The sequence below is a fragment of the Mastigoproctus giganteus genome, chromosome 14, assembly GCF_048544385.1.
Source record: "Mastigoproctus giganteus isolate SK-2022 chromosome 14, ASM4854438v1, whole genome shotgun sequence".
In the NCBI taxonomy this organism is placed as follows: Eukaryota; Metazoa; Arthropoda; class Arachnida; order Uropygi; family Thelyphonidae; genus Mastigoproctus; species Mastigoproctus giganteus.
Window position 1 is genome coordinate 79,338,903 of NC_143588.1, and position 20,409 is coordinate 79,359,311.

Below are 20,409 nucleotides of genomic sequence, written 5' to 3' on the forward strand. Positions count from 1 at the left end.
GTTTCTATTATTCCATAGATGATTAGTTTGTAGGCCAATTACATTGGATAAATTGCACACCTCCATTCATATTATATGTCATATATAATATAACTTATGTTTTACATACTGTATCCAATTATATTACTGTAAAATAAAACCAGACACACACAGTTCCAGAAGTTCCCTTAATATACCTTCAAATATCATCACATTGTGCTTACAGGACTTTTTAATCAATGATTTTGAGAAGGGCTGTAATATTCAAAACAACCCCTGGAAAAAATGTTCAGAAGATATTCCTGAATTCTTTAAAATAAATAAATAAAACTGATTCTGTATTGTCACTAAAAGTAATTTTCATGTTATACCAGGTTGTTTCAATTCAAAGGCACATGTGTTCATTTCACATTTTGGCTGAAATTTTTGAATTTGATGTTAGAATGGAATAAGTATAACCATATAGATTTTACCATTTATAAATTAAAATTTTGACTAATCAGATGTTTTACCTCAATGAGAATAGTTTTTCCTCTGAAAACATCTGTGCATTGATGTTGCATGCTTTACTGTTAATAATAATAATAATATATATTATTAGGCATATGGTGCAAGGAAACCTGAGGCTTATGCTGCACCAGCCAAAAGAATTCTGAGTAACCCTGAGAGAGAGAGAGAGAGAGAGAGAGAGAGAGAGAGAGAGAGAGAGGCAGAAGCAAATCACCAAGAAAGAGAAGAATGATGATATCCAGCCAGCTCTAGATCCTGGGGTGACTAGTACTCTTCTTCCATTCACGCAGTTGTCACAGGAGAAAATGTCTTGGCAGACAACATCGTTTGGTCAGATTGGTGTACAACAGCTGATGTGAACAGGGAGATGGATATCAGTCATTGGTTTGTAAACACTATTGTGACAGAGTGGCTTACAGAAACATCTATGCAAGTGGTTCCCAAGTGTTTCAATGACATATGAAAACATTTGCTAATGAGATTATCTGCAGTAACCAATTGATAAAGCAATGCAGTATGTAATGTAAGCATTGGTCATCACCATGGATGAAACAATTCAGGACTTTTCAAAAGTATTGGAAAGGTTATGCTTTTGCAGTTCTTAGACTTAAAGAGGCTGGTATTGTGCCGTTTCATATGTAGAAGTGAAACAGTTAGCTTACAAAATTACACACAAATCTTTAAAGTTTATCTGTGATGTGCCATTAAAAACAAGAAACCCAGATTTTTTTTTTTTATTATAACCCCAAGCACATGAGGTATTACAACGTTTAGTACTGTGCATGGGTTAAAGGTTGATAAGATGAAAGAAGATACATGTTGATATTAGACTTGAATTTCTGTAGATTGTAATTTTCAGGAAATACATAACATGGGATGGTGTTCCAGAAAATGGAAGTTGAGGGAATAAATGAAGAAGAAGAAAAAAACAGTTGGTTCTGAGTTTGAAGTTGGATAGTAAAAGGATGCTGACTGGTTGCTGCATGTGTTGGGAATGTTTTGGAAGAGAGAACAGCAATTATAGAAGCCGAATCAGGAGAACAGTGTCCATGGAACTATCTATAGAAGAGGCATGCAGCAGAAATAGAACATCTATGAGATAGAGAGTAGAGAGACTTTGTTAGAGACGAGTCATTCATTAACCTAAATGCCCTCTTTTAAATGGAATTTAGAAGCCCGAGAGAGATTTGGGGAATATTGCCCCAGATGTGGGAGCAATATTCCATGGAAAGGCAGATTTGCAATTCGTATGTACAGAGTGAACAGCTGTTTGGAAGAAAAGTAACACCAACAGCGAAAGAGAAAACCCAGTTTTTTAGATGCAGAGGGACAATATTTGTGATGTACTTATGCCAAGAGAGTTTAAAAATCAAGGTAATCCACAATAGAGATGTGTGACCGTGTCTAGAAATCAGTGTCATTGAAGATAAGCATAGGGGCAGAAGAAACATTTTTTTGCAAGATATAAGACAGGACTGAGTTTAAGAAGGATTATAGTTGATCTATATCTTTGCCCACTGCAGAAGTACCTGGGAATTAGCATTTAAGGAATTGACAATGGATATTTGAGAAGTTGAAGCTGTTTGTGCAGAGCAAGGTTTCTCAAACTGGGAGGTGGAATGCAATGTGCTGTCATCAGCTCAGCAAAACTATGTATAGGATTTCTGGCCAATAGAAGGAGTTCATTAATATACAAGAGAAGAAGAGTGGGAGAAAGAACTGAACTTTGGAGAAACACTTGCATTAGTGAAGAAGTTAGAAAACTGAGAGCCATCTACCATCACCTGCACTTAGCAATGACAGAGAGAGAGAGAACTGGATACCCAATTACAAGAAACAATTGGCAAACAGATGGAAGCTTATTTATAAGACATTTTTGCCAAACATGCTTAAAAGTCTTTGAAATGTGAAGAGCAGCTGCTTGAGTTTCACCAAACTTTTTCATTGAATTTGTCCATCAGTGGATAACATAAACCAGTATATCACCAGTGGATGGACACTGATGGAATTCATAATGGCAATCATTGATCAGGTAGAACTTTTTAGACAGTTTTTAAGAATTGGCGGTTAATAGATTTCTGCATTACTTTAGAAAGAGTAGAAGTAATCGCAACGGGATGATAATTGGATAGGAGGGATTTGTCGCCCTTTTTAGGAACATCTGGCTTGATACAAGCAAATTTCCAATGAGAAGGAAAAACACTTTCTTTGAAATAAGAAACTGAAAAAAAGGCAACGCAGAACAGGAGTAAGCTCAATAGCACAGGTTTTGAGAACAAGTGGAGAAATACCAGGACCTGGCATCAAGTCTGTTTGAAATTCCGATATCTTTTTTGACTGAAGACAACAGGAAGCAATGAATGGAATGTACTGAGAATGGTAGGAGGTGGTTTAGAGAGGTCATTGATACTAGAGTTAGCAGGTCATCTTTGTCTTTTGTTGAAGACGCAAGAGAACCAGTCGGTTTTTTCAAAGGTGGGAATAGAGATGGTCAAAAGTTGCAACCAGTAGCTTTGGCAAGACACCAGAATGCTTGACTACCATTCAGACAAGAAACAAGTTTTCTACTCTTAAACTGTTCAAAATCTAGTTTGGACTGATTAATAACTGCTTTACAATTGTTGAGATCTTTGGTGTAGGCAGAAAATGAACCTGGAGTTTGGATGTAAGCTACGTTCTTATCTTGAACAACCTTAAGCACATTTATTGGAAAACCAAGATGTAGATAAAGGACAAGATTTTAAGTGTGGAATAAAGGATTCCGTTCCTACAAGGATAATTTCACAGACACGATATGAGCAAACATTGAAATCAGAAGATTGGAAACAATAATCCAACAATGCCAGGTTGAGAATACCGTGTGAGAGAGGCTCCATTGGGGAAGAGACCATCACCAAGTTGTGATCTGAGGTGCCTAGAGGACCACTCACCTCAACTGTGTACTTAGAAGGGTTGTTTGTGAAAAAAGGATTACGTGTTGGCTATGTGGTTAGGATTCTCTGGTATTCTAGTGGGTAAGTGAATAATCTGTGCAAGGTGATTAGTAATTGCAAAAGCGTCAGCATCTAGATCAGCTGGGTCCATGTGACTAGAAAATGGGAACCAGCTGGAGTTGTGAACATTAAAATCACCAAGGAAAATTACCTCACTGTTAGGAAAGTTTTGAGAAAGTCAAGTTTCAAGGGAAGTTGAAGAGTACCAAGTGATTAGTGGAGCTGGGAGAATGATAGAGGCAACAGATGAATTTGACAGAATGTGGTACAGAGATTTTAAGTTGGAGAGGATCGAAAAGAGGAGATTCCAAATTAGTCTCTGACAGGTAATGTCAGAGGGGACATATGCACAAGTGTATCACCTTTGAAGCAAAAGGAATCAACAGCAAATGATTAGGACAAGTGAAATGAGTAGTGGTTGAATCAAGCAAAAATTGGGATTGGCAAAAATTGTCAGAAAAAGTACATGGGGTTTGGCAGATTTTAAGTGGAAATGAAAATCATTGAGATTGGAACCCATACCACATATCCCTGTGAAACAAACAAGGAAGTATTTGGGGGTTTAGATCTATCTTTTTGTAGATAAGTTATATTAGTTTGACAAGTCATGATATATTCAGCATTAAGAAAAAGTAGGGAGAACACGTATGATGTAATGAAATTTTAGGATATGTCATGCACATGGCAAGGATATACCCAGCTCCTTGACATAACGTGGCCTTGACAATGCCCCCTCATACACACTACTCAGACTCTCCAGTCCTTGTTACTATCTGGCAGAGTAGCAGCAGCGAGATTATACACTAGCTGATCCAGAAGCCTCCAAGAGAGTTACCAATAGTTGGTACAGTAGGCTATCTAGTGGCTGGCCTGTAAACACTGTTTTAGAGCTGTACCCTTGAAATGTAAGGAAGATTGGACCTTGCCATTTTGTTGATCATAATCTCAAAAGACATCAATTACACTGCGTGATAGAAGAGATGGGGGGGGGGGTTTCCCAGAGCTTTGCTCTAAAGACTAAACATGGGTTCTGCCACTTCAAGCCACCAGTTGGCAAAGTGGTGGCATTGCACCAGTTGATGAGAGTTATCTACCACCTATCATTGTCTGGTAACACAGTGGTAGCATTCCTCCATGTGGTGTGGGTGCCACACATCAGCCACTGCTTACGTTGGTTTGCACCTGCGTGGTCACCTTTAGTATACTAAGTGTTGTATTTCGGTACTTGCACATGGTGTAAGTTATACAATATGTGCAGCTAACGGTCCCAGCATCATGAAGGTGCAAGCAGAGAATTTGACTGTTACAGATCATCCAGACTTTACTGAATTAGGGCCACTTGACTTGAGTGTCACCTGAATATCAGTTCCATCAGCATTTTAGACTCCCATGTAGCAAACTCAGCTTGACATACCAGAGAGAATGTCTGTAACAGCCTCAAGGACCAAATTTATGATGCCCCTGGAGGGACTGATTGTATCATTCTACCACACAGTTCAGCATGGCACTGCAATAAATTGTTAAATGGTGCATGTCACGCAAGTAACACACACCCCTACCTAGTAACTACCCACCTTTCTCCCGGATAAAGGGCAGTCACACAGCGAGGCATTGAGTCCACTGGTTCACAAAAGTGTTCCACAGGTATTTCCATTCATTCTTGTTGCACTGCTGTCCATAATTCTGTCACATTCATGGGTGGAGGATCCAAAGCTCGAATGGACCTTTCCACAGCATCCCAAAGATGTTCCACAGGGTTCATAGATGAGAACGGGGAGACCATTCCATGATGGTAAAATCTGCAGAATGCTGTTTGGACCATGGTCTACACCACGGCTCTGTTGGGAGGCACATTGTCCTGCTGGAAGAGTCCATTGCTCTGTGGGTGCATGATGACCATGAAGGGCTGCAGATGCTCTGCAAGGATGGGCACATAACTTGGACTGTTCAGAGATGCATCTAGACGTACCAGAGGTCCAATGTGTGCATGTTGAACACATCCCAGACCTTTAACAACCATCCACCTGCTTGAACAGTTCCTTGTTGACATGAAGGGTGCATGGCATCTTGTTGTTTCTGCTAGATTTGCACCCTCCAGTCTGCCCGAAGTAACTCGAAACGGGACTCATCAGACCAAGAGACCTGTCTCCAATCATCCAAGGTCTAGTGCCGATGTTCTTTCACCCAGTTGAGGTATAGAGTCTTGTGTCGTGGTGTTAGCAATGGGACTCTGATGGGTCAGCAGCTCCCATAAACTATTGCTGCTAATGATTGCCTGATGGTCTTGGTGCAGACATTTCTGGCACTTCCCTCGTTGAAGTTGGTAGTTATTTGTGCCACTGTCACTCTCTGTTTGGCTAAAACAATGCGAGACAGATGTAGTCTGCCACATTCATCCACCCCCTTTCTCCGCCTGCAGCGCTGACCACGATGATGTTATTCTGGAAATGGTGTATTCCCGATAGACTCTCCATACTGTCAAATGGAGATGGTGCAATTTCTGTACCACCTTTGCGATAGAGCGATCCATGCGTCGAGGATCCACTAGTGAGAGGGGTGATAGTGTCGCATTGCCGGGGAACCAGGCATCCCACGAATCTGTCCTTTCTGTGTAGTACAGTATTTGAAGTATACATTTTGGTGAAATGTATTATTGAGTACATGTGATGAAAGTGCTGATTACTCACAGTATCCCCTGTTAGATCAGCCTCATCAGGTTTGTCTCATTGCAATTTGATATGTAGAAGGTGGCTGACAGTTAACTAACTATAAGCATGACCTGGATTATATTAAATTATACTTAAATGTAGTACTGTAGAGATTTTTAATAAGCAGAAATGTTCTTGGGTAGTATTATGTGGTTCCTCAGTTGCAACTACCTATACTGTATATTCCAGTAAAGGTATTATTTTAAAATCTTATTTTAAAAAGTTTTAAATTTTATTCTAAGGACATATATCTTTACATAAATCTTATGGTTATTCCAATTTGAATTTTTGGAAGTGAACATTTTATTTTTTTTGGAGCACATCCTCTAATACAGTGGTTCTCAAATTTTCTGAGCCCACGCCTCCCTTGACCTGTAAAATTTTCCAGGTGCCTCCCTTGAAGTAAAGCATCTATAATTGTGCAATTTCTTATTTTTAATATGTTAATACAAAAATTATTAATACTACATGAAATAATAAGCATCTGTAGTTCTAAATTACGTTAGTAATTTAGAAGTTGTAGTTCTAAATTACTAACGATTATTATCAGTAAGTAATTATGCCAAAAACAATAAAAAAAACACAATCGCACACTGCTGAAACCATATTTCCAACAATGCAGCTAATGCTATACTATGCAATCTACCTATATTTGTCATACATAGTATGCACTAAATTATATATATTACATCACATCATATCAATCATAATTTATCAATCCATTTCAGCAAAATATATTTTTTTTCCAAATAAATATTTATCTCATGTTTATATCGAAGTTAGAGTGAGATAGGTGGTGGTAAATGCTTTAAAAAATAGGTTATAAAATTTAATGTTATGTTATGAAAGTTTATTTATATGTATATATTTTTTTATTTATATATGTTATGTTATGAAAATTATGTTTCTGTTAAACTTTTCACACCTCCTTTTGCACTAGTCCGCACCTCCCAGTTTAGAAATCGCTGCTCTAATAACATCATTATTTTGATAAGAAAATCGCTACCAATTTATGAACTTTTGCTTTATGAACAAGTTTTCAGGAGTGTATGACGTTTGTAAGTTAGGAGGTTACTGTATTTTGATCAAAAAATATTGTTAATGTCACCTCTCCTGTACTGATTATGAAGTGAAACTTTTGTCTATTTGTGTTGGTGGGGTGATATTCATCCACTGCTGACTTGTATATTTGGCTCATACTGGATTGGGATTCACCTTCTGTGACAGTTTTATTAGTAAATGTTAACTCTCTTCATAATAGTGCACCAGACGTTACATGAATAACACACACTGTTGTTCCTTGCTTAAATTTTTTGCCACTTATACACTTTCCAATATTAAAGTTGGTTCCACAGTATTGGGTGGATACCAACCTGATGCTCACTCTTGTGCATCAGGCAACATAGCGGCAATCTCCAAGGCAGCATGTGCTGGTCCCACAGGAGTGAAATGTATGTATTAGTTATTGTTGGTTACTGTTGTCAGGGAAATGAGTAATATATTGTGTAAAAAGGATAGATGGAATAGGACCAGGGTATGTCTTCCAGGCACAAAAGTTGATGATGTTGTAGAGCAGATATCATCTTTTAAGGGCACACAGAGTGATATTGTTGTACACATTGGCATCATTGACATTAAGAGTAGATCTGCAGATTTACTTAACAAGTACAGGTCAATGTTGAAAAACGTTGTGAGTTAGGGTTAAATTTGAAAGTGTCTGCAATTCTGCCCAGACATAATAGGAGGAAGTATATGATGAGAGCCTTGTCAATCGGTTCAGCCCTGGGGGGATTGTGCAAAGCTCATGGGGTAGAATTTTTTTCAGCGTGGTCTGTGCTTGTTACAGGAGAGATTGTTTCTGCAAGGATGGATGCACTTAAATAGAAAGGGTGTAAGAGTGTTTGCTGGTGCTATCAAGGCAGCGTTTAGTGGGTTGGGTTGGAAAACTGCTAGCTTGGGAGGATTTACAGACTAAAAGGTCAAAAGTAGCTGCAGGCACAGGTGAAGGTGATTCTTGCACTAGTTCTATTAGAATGAGCAGTGGCCTGGAGTGAGGGGTGCTGGGGTTTCAGGGACTGATGGCAATCATTATGTTAGGGTATCTAAGAATAGGTGCATGTATACTTGCATGTACACCAATGCTAGAAGTATAGTAAATAAATTTGATGAATTTGAAGTGCTGGTCAAGACATCAAAGGCAGATAGTGTTGTGATATCAGAGACATGGTGTCACACAGATATTAGGAATGCAGAATTGGAATTTGGGGAGTACAATGTGTACAGAAAGGATAGGAAAGCAGGAGGGGTTATGCTGTTAATTAAGAAAGGCATAAAAACTAAGGAAGTGCATCCAGTTGACATAGATGGATAGTGCAATGTTGAGTCAGTTTGGTGTGACATAAGCACTGAGAAAGCAAAAATAACAGTAGGAGTGTGTTATAGGCTTAATGACTCTAGTGAGTACAATGAACAATTGTACAGAGAAATAGTGGCCTAGTAAATCAGAATGTCTTATAATGGGGTATTTTAACTTCCCAGATATTGACTGGAACTTGTGGGTTGCTCACCCGCACAACAACAAGACTTTTGTGGATTTATTGGGTGATTATTTTCTGCTGCAGCATGTTCGAGAGGCAACCAGGGAGGGTAATACTCTTGATCTGGTTATCAGCAGTGATTATTTGTGTATTAAAAATTTGCAGATAAAGGAACCACTACGTGGCAGTGATCATAGTGTACTGATGTGGGATTCACTTAAAGATATAATTACAAGCAGGGGTAAAGGGAAGGGTTTTTGCTTCCGTAAAGGTGACTAGAGTGGTGTCAGACAGTTTTTAAATTTTGTACAGTGGGACCAACTTGATGATGATACGAACAGCAAATTCTAAGTGGGAAGCATTCAAGGAATTAATTGTAGCAGCTACTAGGCTTTTCATACCGATTAAGAAATATTGTTCAAGGTTTAGGCCTAAATGGTTGTCAAATGAACTAAAACTTGCGGCAGAGAAGAAAAAATTATCAGGCAACACAGAAGCCTATGATAGATATAAGCTAGTCTGTAATCAATTCACAAAGGAGGTTAGGCAGATTACGAGAAATCTTTGCAAAGAATGCTAGGAAAAACAGCAAGGACTTCTATGGAAAGAAGGGGATGAATCACATTGGTCTACTTGATATTGATGGTTCGACTTTTGATGATCCTGCTCAGATTGCTAACAAACTGAATGAGTATTTTGCATCTACATTTGCACGTGAGGAGTTATTAAGGGAGGAAAATGCCAGAAGTTTATCAAACTGTAACAGGTTGCTTAATGATTTTGCAATAACTGAGAGCAAAGTGGAGTAGAAATTGTTGAAGTTAAACATAAGAAAAGCACCTGGGGTAGTAGTAGTGGCATGTGATGCAAGAAAGCAAGTGTATGAGCTTATCCAGCATCAGCAAAAAAAAAAAAAAAAATCACACCATTCCCTCCAAATGCCTGTCCAGTTCCTCCTTAAATTTATTTAACCTATCAACTTCCACAACGACAGATGGAAGTTTGTTCCAGCAATTAACCACCCGCTGGCTAAAGGCAAATTTCCGCACATCTATTCTACATCTGTCCTTTCTTAATTTGAACTTATGTCCCCGTAGGTTGGTAATCTGAACAAGTGGAAGGATCCCATCAGAATTCAGCGTGCTCAACCCATTCAAGGCCTTATAGACCTCAATCAGATCACAGCGCAGGTGCCTAGTCTCCAGCCACTGCAATTTGCAGAACTTAAGCCTCTCTTGGTAAGAGAATCCCTTCATTCCCCTCACCAATCGTGTTGCTCTTCTCTGTACACGCTCAAGCAAATCTACATCCTTCCTAAAATGAGGCCTCCAGACCTGTACGCAGTACTCAAGGCATGGCCCGACCATTGCCTTATACAGAGGGACAATCACCTCCTTTTCCCTGCTAGAAAAATTCCTATGTATCATTGACAAAACCCCACGACCTGCCCTGGCAGCCTGTCTGCATTGCTCAGAAAACTTCATATCTGACTGCACAATTACTCCCAGGTCTTTTTCATTTTCTACCACCTTAAGTGTAGTACCACACAGTTGGTACGTTTCTCTGGGGTTACTTCCACCCATATGCAGTACTTTGCGTTTGTCAAGGTTAAACTTCAGTTGCCACTTCTTAGCCCATCTGCCCAAATTATCTATATCCTGTTGCAGTAGCACACTGCCATTACTGTCATTAACAACCCTGCCATCCTTTGTATCATCTGCAAACTTCGACACTAAGCCTGATATACCTTCATCAATATCATTGATAAATAAACAAAACAACAGAGGGTGGATGGGATCTATCCAGTTATACTAAAGAAGGTGGCAAAGGAACTAAACAGAACCTTAGCCATAATTATTAGATCATCCTTGGACTCATGGGAAGTACTCATAGACAGGAGATGTGCAAATATATCCCCAATTCACAAAGGGGGATCGAACGTTGAAACGAGTAATTACAGACCAGTTAGTTTAACTTCTGTTCCGGCTAAAATAATGGAGTCACTGGTTAAAGATGCATTGCAGTATTATCTAAACAAGACTGCAGCAATAATTCAGACATAGCATGGGTTTTGTTAAGGGAAAGTCTTGTCTGACAAATTTGATTGGATACTACGATGTGGTTTCAAAGGAACTGGATGCAAAAAATAATTTTGATATCATATACTTGGATTTCAGGAAAGCTGTTGATACTTGCTCATAGAAGACTGCTCTACAAATTGGAGCAGAATGGTATTAAGGGCAAGTTGCTACAATAGATATAAAAGGGTGGTTGAGTGGGAGAACACTGAGTGGTAATCAATGGACGCTGCTCTTCGTGGACTGTTGTTATTAGTGGAGTCCCACAGGGTTCGGTGTTTGGTCCACTGTTGTTTTCTATATTTATCAATGATATTGATGAAGATATATCAGGCTTAGTGTCGAAGTTTGCAGATGATACAAAATTTGGCAGGGTTATTAATGACAGTGTGCTACTGCAACAGGATCTAGAAAATTTGAGCAGATGTGCTGAGAAGTGGAAACTGAAGTTTAAGATTGACAAATGCAAAGTACTGCATATGGGTAGAAGTAACTCCAGAGGAATTTACCGACTGTGTGGTACTACACTTAGGGTGGTAGAAAATGAAAAAGACCTGGGAGTAATTGTGCAGTCAGATGTGAAGTTTCCTAAGCAATGCAAACAGGCTGCCAGAGCAGGTCATGGGGTATTGTCAATGATATACAGGAATTTTACTAGTAGGGCAGAGGAGGTGATTATCTGTTTCCCTTTGTATAAGGCAATGGTCGGCCACACCTTGAATACTGCGTACAGGTCTGGAAGTCTCATTTTAGGAAGGATGTAGAGTTGCTTAAGCAAGTACAGAGAAGGTCAACAAGATTGGTGAGTGGAACAAAGGAGTTCTCTTACCAAGAGAGGCTTAAGTTCTGCAAATTGCAGCGGCTGGAGACTAGTCACCTGTGAAGTGATCTGATTGAGGTGTATAAGGCCTTGAATGGGTTGAGTAGGCTGAATTCTGATGGGATTGTTCTGCTTGCTCAGATTATGAACCTAATCGGGCATCAATTCAAATTGAGAAAAGACAGTTGTAGAATAGATGTGTGGAAATTTGCCATTAGCCAGTGGGTGGTTGATTGCTGGAAAAAACTTCCCTCTGTCATTGTGGAAGTTGATAGCTTGAATAAATTCATGGAGGAACTGGACATTCTTTTAGAGGGAATGGATGTGTGTTTTTTTTTGGCTGATGCTACATAAGCTTGCTTTCTTGCATCACATGCCTCTATTACTATTTATGTTAAAACTGCTTGTGGTCTCCCACAGTTTCACAGCAGTTGGCCTGCATCATCTTCTCCACCTTGACATTATTTTATGAGCATTTCATTGGTTACCACAGGTTCCAGGTAGGAAATCATCCTTGCATGAATTTTTTGCCATTATGACTGTCATCACATCTTAACAGTTCAACTCTATGCTTGACTGTCTACAGAAAACAATATTCCATAGTTGTTCACCTTCTATGCTTAAAAATTGCATATTTGGATGCATCTCTGTTTGTAGCATGTAAAACACAGCCACCTTTCCTGCCTTGCATCAGATATCCAACAATTGAGTTGCACATCACTTTTAGAGTGCATAATTGTCTGCTCTGTGGGTGCAGTTATTCATTTGGTGCAGCAAAAACAGCCATCTATCACATTGGCTTTTTGGCTTTTACAACTGCTTTGCAGGAGGAATGGATGCTAATTATGGCTGACATCTACCCAAAGTGGGTAGTGTATGGCCAAGAGGGTTTGGTTATGCAGACGAAAGGTGGTCTACTATGTATTAGGCTTTGAATTAAAAGCCCTTTTTTGCAACTACTTGTATCTGTCTGTATATTTTTGGTCATATAGTGTGTATTCCAAAGATGAAAAACCAAAGTTACCTACCTGTAGCTCATATTTCTTATGCTAGAAATAGGCAAACTGGTCCTTAGAATAAGTGCAATTGCAGTAATAAGCAGAGTTGGTTTTGAAGGATTGGTGACTGTCAAGGCATGACATTTTATAAGGGTAAGGGTAACAGGTTTCATATTTGAGGTGTCCCACCCCCAATTCAGTACTTCCATATTGAAAAATAATTTGAAGGAGTAAGAAAGACAACATTTTTATTTCAGAAAAGAGAAAAATTAATATTTCAAAAAAATCTACATGCTGATGCTTAATTGAATCAAGGGTCAATTTATAAATTTGCAGATCCAATGAAAAATATCCATATACAACTTGCTGCAGTGTTGACCCAGAAAAAATATTTAAGTTGTGATGCTTATTTTGATATAAATTTGGCTGTGGTGTGGATCTACAACTTAAGCTTAGTGGTGGCAAATCAGCTGATCTAACTGGTGTTGATTTTTGCTGTAAATTAACTGCATGATGTAGGAGTTATAGGGTAGAAAATCCAGAATATTAGATATTTTAAAATACTGTACATTTATGAAAACAATGGCATATATATTTTTTTTTCATATCTTTTTTATTAAGAATATTCCCCCACCACTAAACCGGTGATTGCAGCAGTGGCAAAAGAGTTTTTTTTTTTTTTTTTTTTTCCTCTACACTGGTATTAATTAAAATATTTAAGATTAGACTGATAGTGACTCAAGGACATGAAAAGCATTCTGAAAGGTTTTGCTGGCATTAAAGAAAAAAAAAAAAAAAAAAATATATATATATATATACAAATTTTGTATATAAATTTATACCTGTAACAAATCATGATGTGTTTATTATGTGTTTGTTAATAATAATTATTATTATATGTGTTTTTGATAATAAAATTTTGACTTTATTAACAGAACTGATGACTGTGGATCAGTTTTAACAGGAGATCTTTCTTGGGCAGATTTTTGAAAGAATCATGCTTAGTAATTTTTATTGCAAATTTCATTTTCAAACTGATGAAAGGGATAAAGTTTTCTGTGTTATTTTTATTTTTTATAATCAGTTTTATATGTACAGGAAATCATCTTGTTAGTATGTCTTGTGTATATTCCTATAAAATCGGCAAAAGGGCGTCCTTATGAAGAAAGACTTCGAATATGTGGGTTGCAGAGTTTGGAAACTAGACACCTTAGAGGAGATTTGATTGAGGTGTTTAAGGCTCTGAGAGGCATCAGTAAAATGAATGAGGACAAAATTTTCAAGATTATAAATGATGCTAGAACTAGGGGACATAAATTCAAGTTACGCGGGGAAATGTTTAGATTGGACTGCAGGAAGTTTTATTTTAGCCAGCGAGTTATAAATTACTGGAATAAGTTGCCTTCATGGGTGGTAGAGGCCGACAGTTTGGGGAAATTCAAAGGTCATCTGGATAGTACTTTCGGGTAAGGGAAGCGCATAGGATGATAGGATTAATTTCCTTTTTATTTAATTTTTAATTTCATTTTATTATTTTTATTTATTTATTAATTATTATTATTTATTTATTTAATTTTTGTTTTTATCATTGTTTTGTTCGGATTTTTTTTTTTTTTTTTTTTTTTTTGGCTGGTGCAGCATAAGCCATAGGCTTTCTTGCACCATACGGCCGTTACTAATACTAATACTAATACTAAAATTTTGTATAACTTCTTTATATATATTCATGTAAAAGAAATAAAATTTGAACCTGTCAACTGTTTACTTTTCTGATTCAGGGGCTTATCAGAATGGAAATAGAAACTGAAATTGTTTAGTTAAGCACAGACTTAAACTGATAAATTTGATGACGTTATTGTCATACTTTGTTCATTTCTCTGATAAACAGATATAAAGGAAACTGGGAAACTGCATATCTGTTTTTAAATTCAACAGGATTTGAAAGTTAGTAATGTATTTCATATGTATGAGAAATTAAGAACCTCAAAACCTTAATTCCAAGGAATTAATATTTTGAGGTTCTTAATTTTTATTAGTAATCTGATTAATTTTTACTAATATAAAATAGATAATTTAATAATCTAATGAAAAATCAAAATTATACTTTTAATAATATACAGCCTGTTTATAAACAGTTGCTTTATTTTGCTATTTCAGCTGGACACCTATTGAATTTTGTGAATTATTAACTAGAATTGAATAAAACTGTTAATTTTTATTTGTGTAAATTAGAAATGAGTGTTAAGATTAACAAGAAGATTGAGTCAATACTGTATACCTTCCATTATTTTAAAAACATCTTTTGAGAAGTGTTTACTTGTTTAATAATAATTTCTGTAATTATGGTTTGTGGGCACATAGTTGGCAAATAATATGCCAACTAGATTTTAATAACTTTAGTTCTTTTTATTATACAGGGTTGTTAAAATTAAAGTATCCCTATGTAAAGGGCTCTGGAGCGACTTCTAAGGCTCGTACTGAAGAGAAATTTGGACAACAGGTACAATAAAGATTGCACTCACCATTTATTGGGAAGAAAATTAGTTACAGAATTTGTCGCCATATGGCGCTGTGGCTACACAAATCACCTGAACAGTGCTACAATTGTTCAGTGTGCCCTCCGTTTTGGTCAACAAACAGTTTCCATTCGAAGAACAGTATTTTCTACAGCAGAACATTACATGTCAACTGGAATAGCCAGTACATGATGTCTAATGCTGTCCTTCAGATCTGCCAGAGTTTGACATCTTTAGTGATACACCTGGTTCTTCAAAAAAAACCCACAACCAAAAGTTGCATGGGGTGAGGTCTGGTGATTGGGGTGGCCAAGATGTTTGGAAACAATGGCTGATGACCCATTTGTCTGTAAAGTGTTGCCTTAGCAATCTTTGGATACAGCATTGGATGTGGAGTTTCACACCATCTTGAATGGTATCCTGAAGGCACCCACGTTATTGCAGCTCTGGTATTGTGAAATTTGCCAGCGTTTCATAATATCGCTGTCCAGTGATGCAACAGGTGCGGGGTCCAGTCGGTGTTACCTATTAAAAAAAAAACAAAACGTGGCTGTAAATCCACACCACACTGTCACCTTTGGGGAATGCAACGGGACCTCTTGGATAACTTGAGGGTTTTCTGTTGCCCAAATGCAACAGTTGTGCGTATTCACTTGTCTGTTTAAGCAGAAGTGGGCTTCATCACTCTAAAGGATGTTCCATGGTCAAGTGATATCCACTGTCATTCGCACCAGAAACTGAAGTGTGTATGTGAAACGGATATCTGCATCGCCATGCTTTAGCTGCTGTAGCATGTGCATCTTGTAACACCTGACGCATTACTAGCCTTACAGTGGAATATGGCATGTCCACATGGAGATTGATTTGATAAATCCACAACAGCCATAGCCACATCTTCAACACGAGAGGAGTCCGTCCACTCATTTTCAACCTCTACCTGGTAGAACACCAAGATGTCTTGTCGCTTCAAATTTTGCAATCATTTTGCGGACAGCACGAACAAGTCATAGGTTCACGCCTTATGCGCTTCTGATGCCAGAATTCTCTGATAGCTGCAGCTGCATTGTTGCTGTTCTGATAGTACAGCTTCACTAATTGCTCCTTTTCCTGCGACGTTGTTGGCATTGCTGCTGTAGCAGGCAAACATCTACTGTATGATTTTGAAGAGACTGCTTTGCTTTTATATAGTACAGTAGAGCTGAGTAATGGCACTGTGGAAATAACTTACAATTATGCAAATAACTAAGTCATTTGCATAATCGTAACTAAGATAGTTATGCGCCATGCAGTGAAAAATTAACTAATTTTTTTTTTTTTCCAATAAATGGCAAGCGCATTCTTTATTGTACCTGATGTCCAAATTTCTCTTCAGTACGAGCCTTAGAAATTGCTCCTGAGCCCTCTACATAGGGATACTTTAATTTTAACAACCCTGTATTTTAAACATTGTGTGAAAGTATCAGCATATGTAATAGCTTTTCCTAAAAACAATTTACAGAGTTTATTCTACCTGTGAAATATATTATGGGATGCTGAATCTTCTTTTAAAGATCATATAGAAACATTTGGATCAAGGAAAGAAAGAAAACCGTTGCAATTTTAAATGAGCAAAATTTTTACAACAAATTAAAGATTTACATTGGCAATACATTTTTAGTGATTCTGCTCATTTTATTTTTGATTGTAGTTTAAAATTAATTGGAATTAATATGAAAAAGAAAGGAAATCATGTAAACTCCTGCAATATTATTTTAATAACATTGCATGTATATTGGATGTTTCTGCTTCAATATTTTCAAGAATTCTTTTGATTTCTTATTGTTACTTTCTGCCCCTGTCTCACATCTATGTAGTCAGCCTACTATAATAATCACTTAAATGTCCTTGCTGAACAGATGAGTGTGGATTATGATTTGTATCTTCCTACACATACTTACCATATAAACATTAAACATGCTCTTAATAAAATGTCCAAATAATTTATTAAAGATCATTGAAGTATATAGAGAAGACCCCTGTTTGTAGAAAGCTAAATCTGGTTAGATTATTCGTGCCAGTTTTGTGCAACACCAAACATGCTGATCTGATGCATAAAAAACCTGGCAGAATTTTTTTTTTTTTTTTTTTTTTTATTATATAGTGAAATTTTACATATTTGTATTGGTGTGGGTGATATACAAAAATAACATGGATGAAATTTGTCCATCTTTATTTCATTCATGATACTTTATTATTATAGGGAATTTATTATTATTATATAGGGGATTTATTATATTCATGTAAATAACTTTATTTCATGCAATAAAGAAATTTATACATTTAATATTTGAGTGAAATTGGGAAGGTGAAAAGGAATAAAAAAAAAAAAAAAAAATTGAGTAACTTCAATTAAAAAAAATGAACTATATTTCAAGATTTTTTTTTTTTTAATGTGTTCTCTGATTTTTGGTTCACCTGTAATTATTAATGAATTTTTATTAATAGTTTTTAATGGAAATCCTGAATTGAAATAGCCAAATTATTAATGATAGAACTAAGTTAAATGAATGGAAGTTATTGTTTTCGAAAAAGTTATTACACAGTTACTAATTACAATCAGTCTTATCTTAATGTTCTATTTTTTCTGACTGGCTTTAATTTCATGTTTGTATGCCATCTGTATAGCATAAACCCTTGACATTCCTATGCACTTCAAAGACAGATTTATCTTATAATGAAATATAACATGATGAGGTGTGTTATGCATGCTTAATTTTTTCTGTTTGCATTCAATGAATTAATGAATTGGTAATATTTATCAAGATTTGTAGTTTTGCCTATAACCTTTTCTCTTTGCACAACAACAAAATCTAAGAAATAATTTTTTTTCCATAATTGTGTATAAATTATCCGAAATTAAGCATGTATAACATACCTTGTTGTTTATCTGTCTGTTATATAAACTTTAGTTTGTTTTACACCTCAGTCTTATTTGAAGACCCATCAGGATTTATTACATTTAAACACATGTTAGCTACTCAGTGAATTTATTTAAATTTTATAGTATGTGAATGGAAAAGCATATATGAACACAGCATTCATTATGGATAGTTGATTGCACCTGTTCATTTGCAACAGTATTTCACAAGAAATGGTAACAGGTAAAGAATAATCTTGTTTGTTTAGGATGTTGGTACAAAGATAAGAAATGTCAGCCAAACTCTTGTCTCCATTGATAAATTATTCTTTTGTGAGCTTCTAAGCTCTGTCTTAAATCATTTTTTAATCTTATATTACATTGCACATACAGCTTGTGCTGCTGTAGATCAGATATGTAATGCAATATTGGATCCTAAATTTTTGCAGTATTCATTCTTTTTAGTATTTGAGATCACAAGTTATGAGATCACAACTTATCAAGATTATTTTAATTGATGAAAAAATATTGATAAATATTATTTGACCATGACTCATAGGTGATGCTTTGGGCTGGGGTATGGTTACATCACTATTGTGATATTTCTGATTGGCTGCATTCCAACTTTTGATAGCTGGATGATGAGTAGCAGTATATAAATGCCACTAAGGTTATTTAATGTCACAAAACAGAAGGTAAAATATGGTGTAGGCTTCTGGAACTGTATCTAGTAAAATGTTAAAGAAAAGAGTAACAGAAAATTAATTCTTTTTTTTTTTTTTTTTTTTTCTTTTAGGCTGAAAGATTGCATCAGAATTCCAAGTGCCTGTTTAGAGATCAGAAAACCAGGATGGGGAAATTATCAAGTTTGTTGTTTGTTGGATGTTTGCTGTTTGTTTGCATTCAAAATATTTATGCATTCAATTTTAAGGCTGCAGTTGATAAAATAAGAAGTATATTTTCATCATGGAAGGTTTCAAAGGAATCTGTCTTAAAAAAGAATGAAGTAGAAATAGTACCATCTCAAATTCCCATCAAAACAAGTGATAAGAGTATTCTTCATTCATTTTCTACTCATGTATCTGATGTGATTATGGATAAAAAGGTAATATGAAGAAAAATAAAATTATATCTTAATGTTGTACAGGTTGCTCAATGTTTATAATACTTGCAGTCTGGAATTAGATTTCCTTTGAGTATATTAGCAGAGAAACCTAGTTTAGCCTCTTTCATGAAACTAAAATTATAACTACTTATAGATTTATTTGCTGTGTGTGTGTGTGTGTGTGTGAGAGTGAGAGAGAGAGAGAGAGAGAGAGAGAGAGAGAGAGAGAGAGAGAGAGAGAGAGAGAGAGAGAGAGAGAGAGACTTGGTCAGTTCAGTGTAGAGAGAGAGAGAGAGAGACTTGGTCAGTTCAGTGTATTTCTGTTTTGTTATCTTAACAAGCATTCCATTTCAAACCTTGTTATATCCTCAGATTTAGTTATGGGTTTATTTTTACAATAATTTTAACCTATTTTTAATTATTTTTATGTCCTTGTATATTTGAACTGTAAAATTCTATGCACCATTTGCTTATTTTATACCCTGATACCTCCTTACTCTATACCTTTAATACAAAAGTCCTCCAAGATATTGGAGGTCTGTTCTATTCTCATTTTGCAACCAGTAAAATGTTGTTAGCTATATATTTAAGCTGTTTTTCACACCATTTTTTTTTTTTTAAATATAAATGTCAGCCTCTGTATTGTAAAGAGCCATTCCATGTCACATCAAAGTAGTTTAGTACAAATTTCAGAATAGCAATGGATTTTCATGCAAATAAAATGTCCTTGTATTGTGCTTACCTAAATAAAGCTGGGTATATGAAATTTTGCAGTGTACTATAATTGTACGGAATTGAAAATGCAAAACCAGATTACTCAAATAGTTTTTATGTTAAAGAGTTTGGTTCAGTGGTTGACAAAGGGCTTAACATAGTAGTTGGTTCTTTTCCTAGAGAAATTGAAATTTCTTCATATAATAAAGAAGGCATGATTAAATGCCAGAAATTTTAAGGAGGAGACTAGTAGTGGCATGTGATGCAAAAAACCAAGTTTGTAAAGCATCAGTCAAAAAAAAAAAAAAAAAAAATCCTGCATCACTTGTTCATCTCCTCCAATAATTTGTCTTCCTTAAATTTATTCAAATCACCCACTTCCACAACGACAGATGAAGCCTGTTCCAACATTCAACCACCTGCTGGCAGAAAGCTAACTTCCACACATCTTTCGTGCAACTATTGTTTCACTGCTTGAATTTGTGCTCCCTCATATATGTAGTCTCAGAAAGAGGAAGAATGCCATCAACATTTAGCATACACAATCCATTCAAG

At 36.2% G+C, this 20,409-nt stretch overlaps 1 protein-coding gene across 1 annotated transcript in view; it reads left to right on the plus strand.

The window, feature by feature from the left end:
- Window positions 1-19,053: 19,053 nt before the first annotated feature.
- LOC150075280 (sphingomyelin phosphodiesterase) overlaps window positions 19,054-20,409 on the plus strand; it is a 69,842-nt gene continuing 68,486 nt past the window's right edge. The window contains exon 1 of the mRNA XM_090389303.1: window positions 19,054-19,140. Within this exon, the coding sequence (XP_090245429.1) occupies window positions 19,129-19,140 (12 nt within the window). The 5' untranslated portion in view covers window positions 19,054-19,128. The remainder of the gene's footprint in view (window positions 19,141-20,409) is intronic.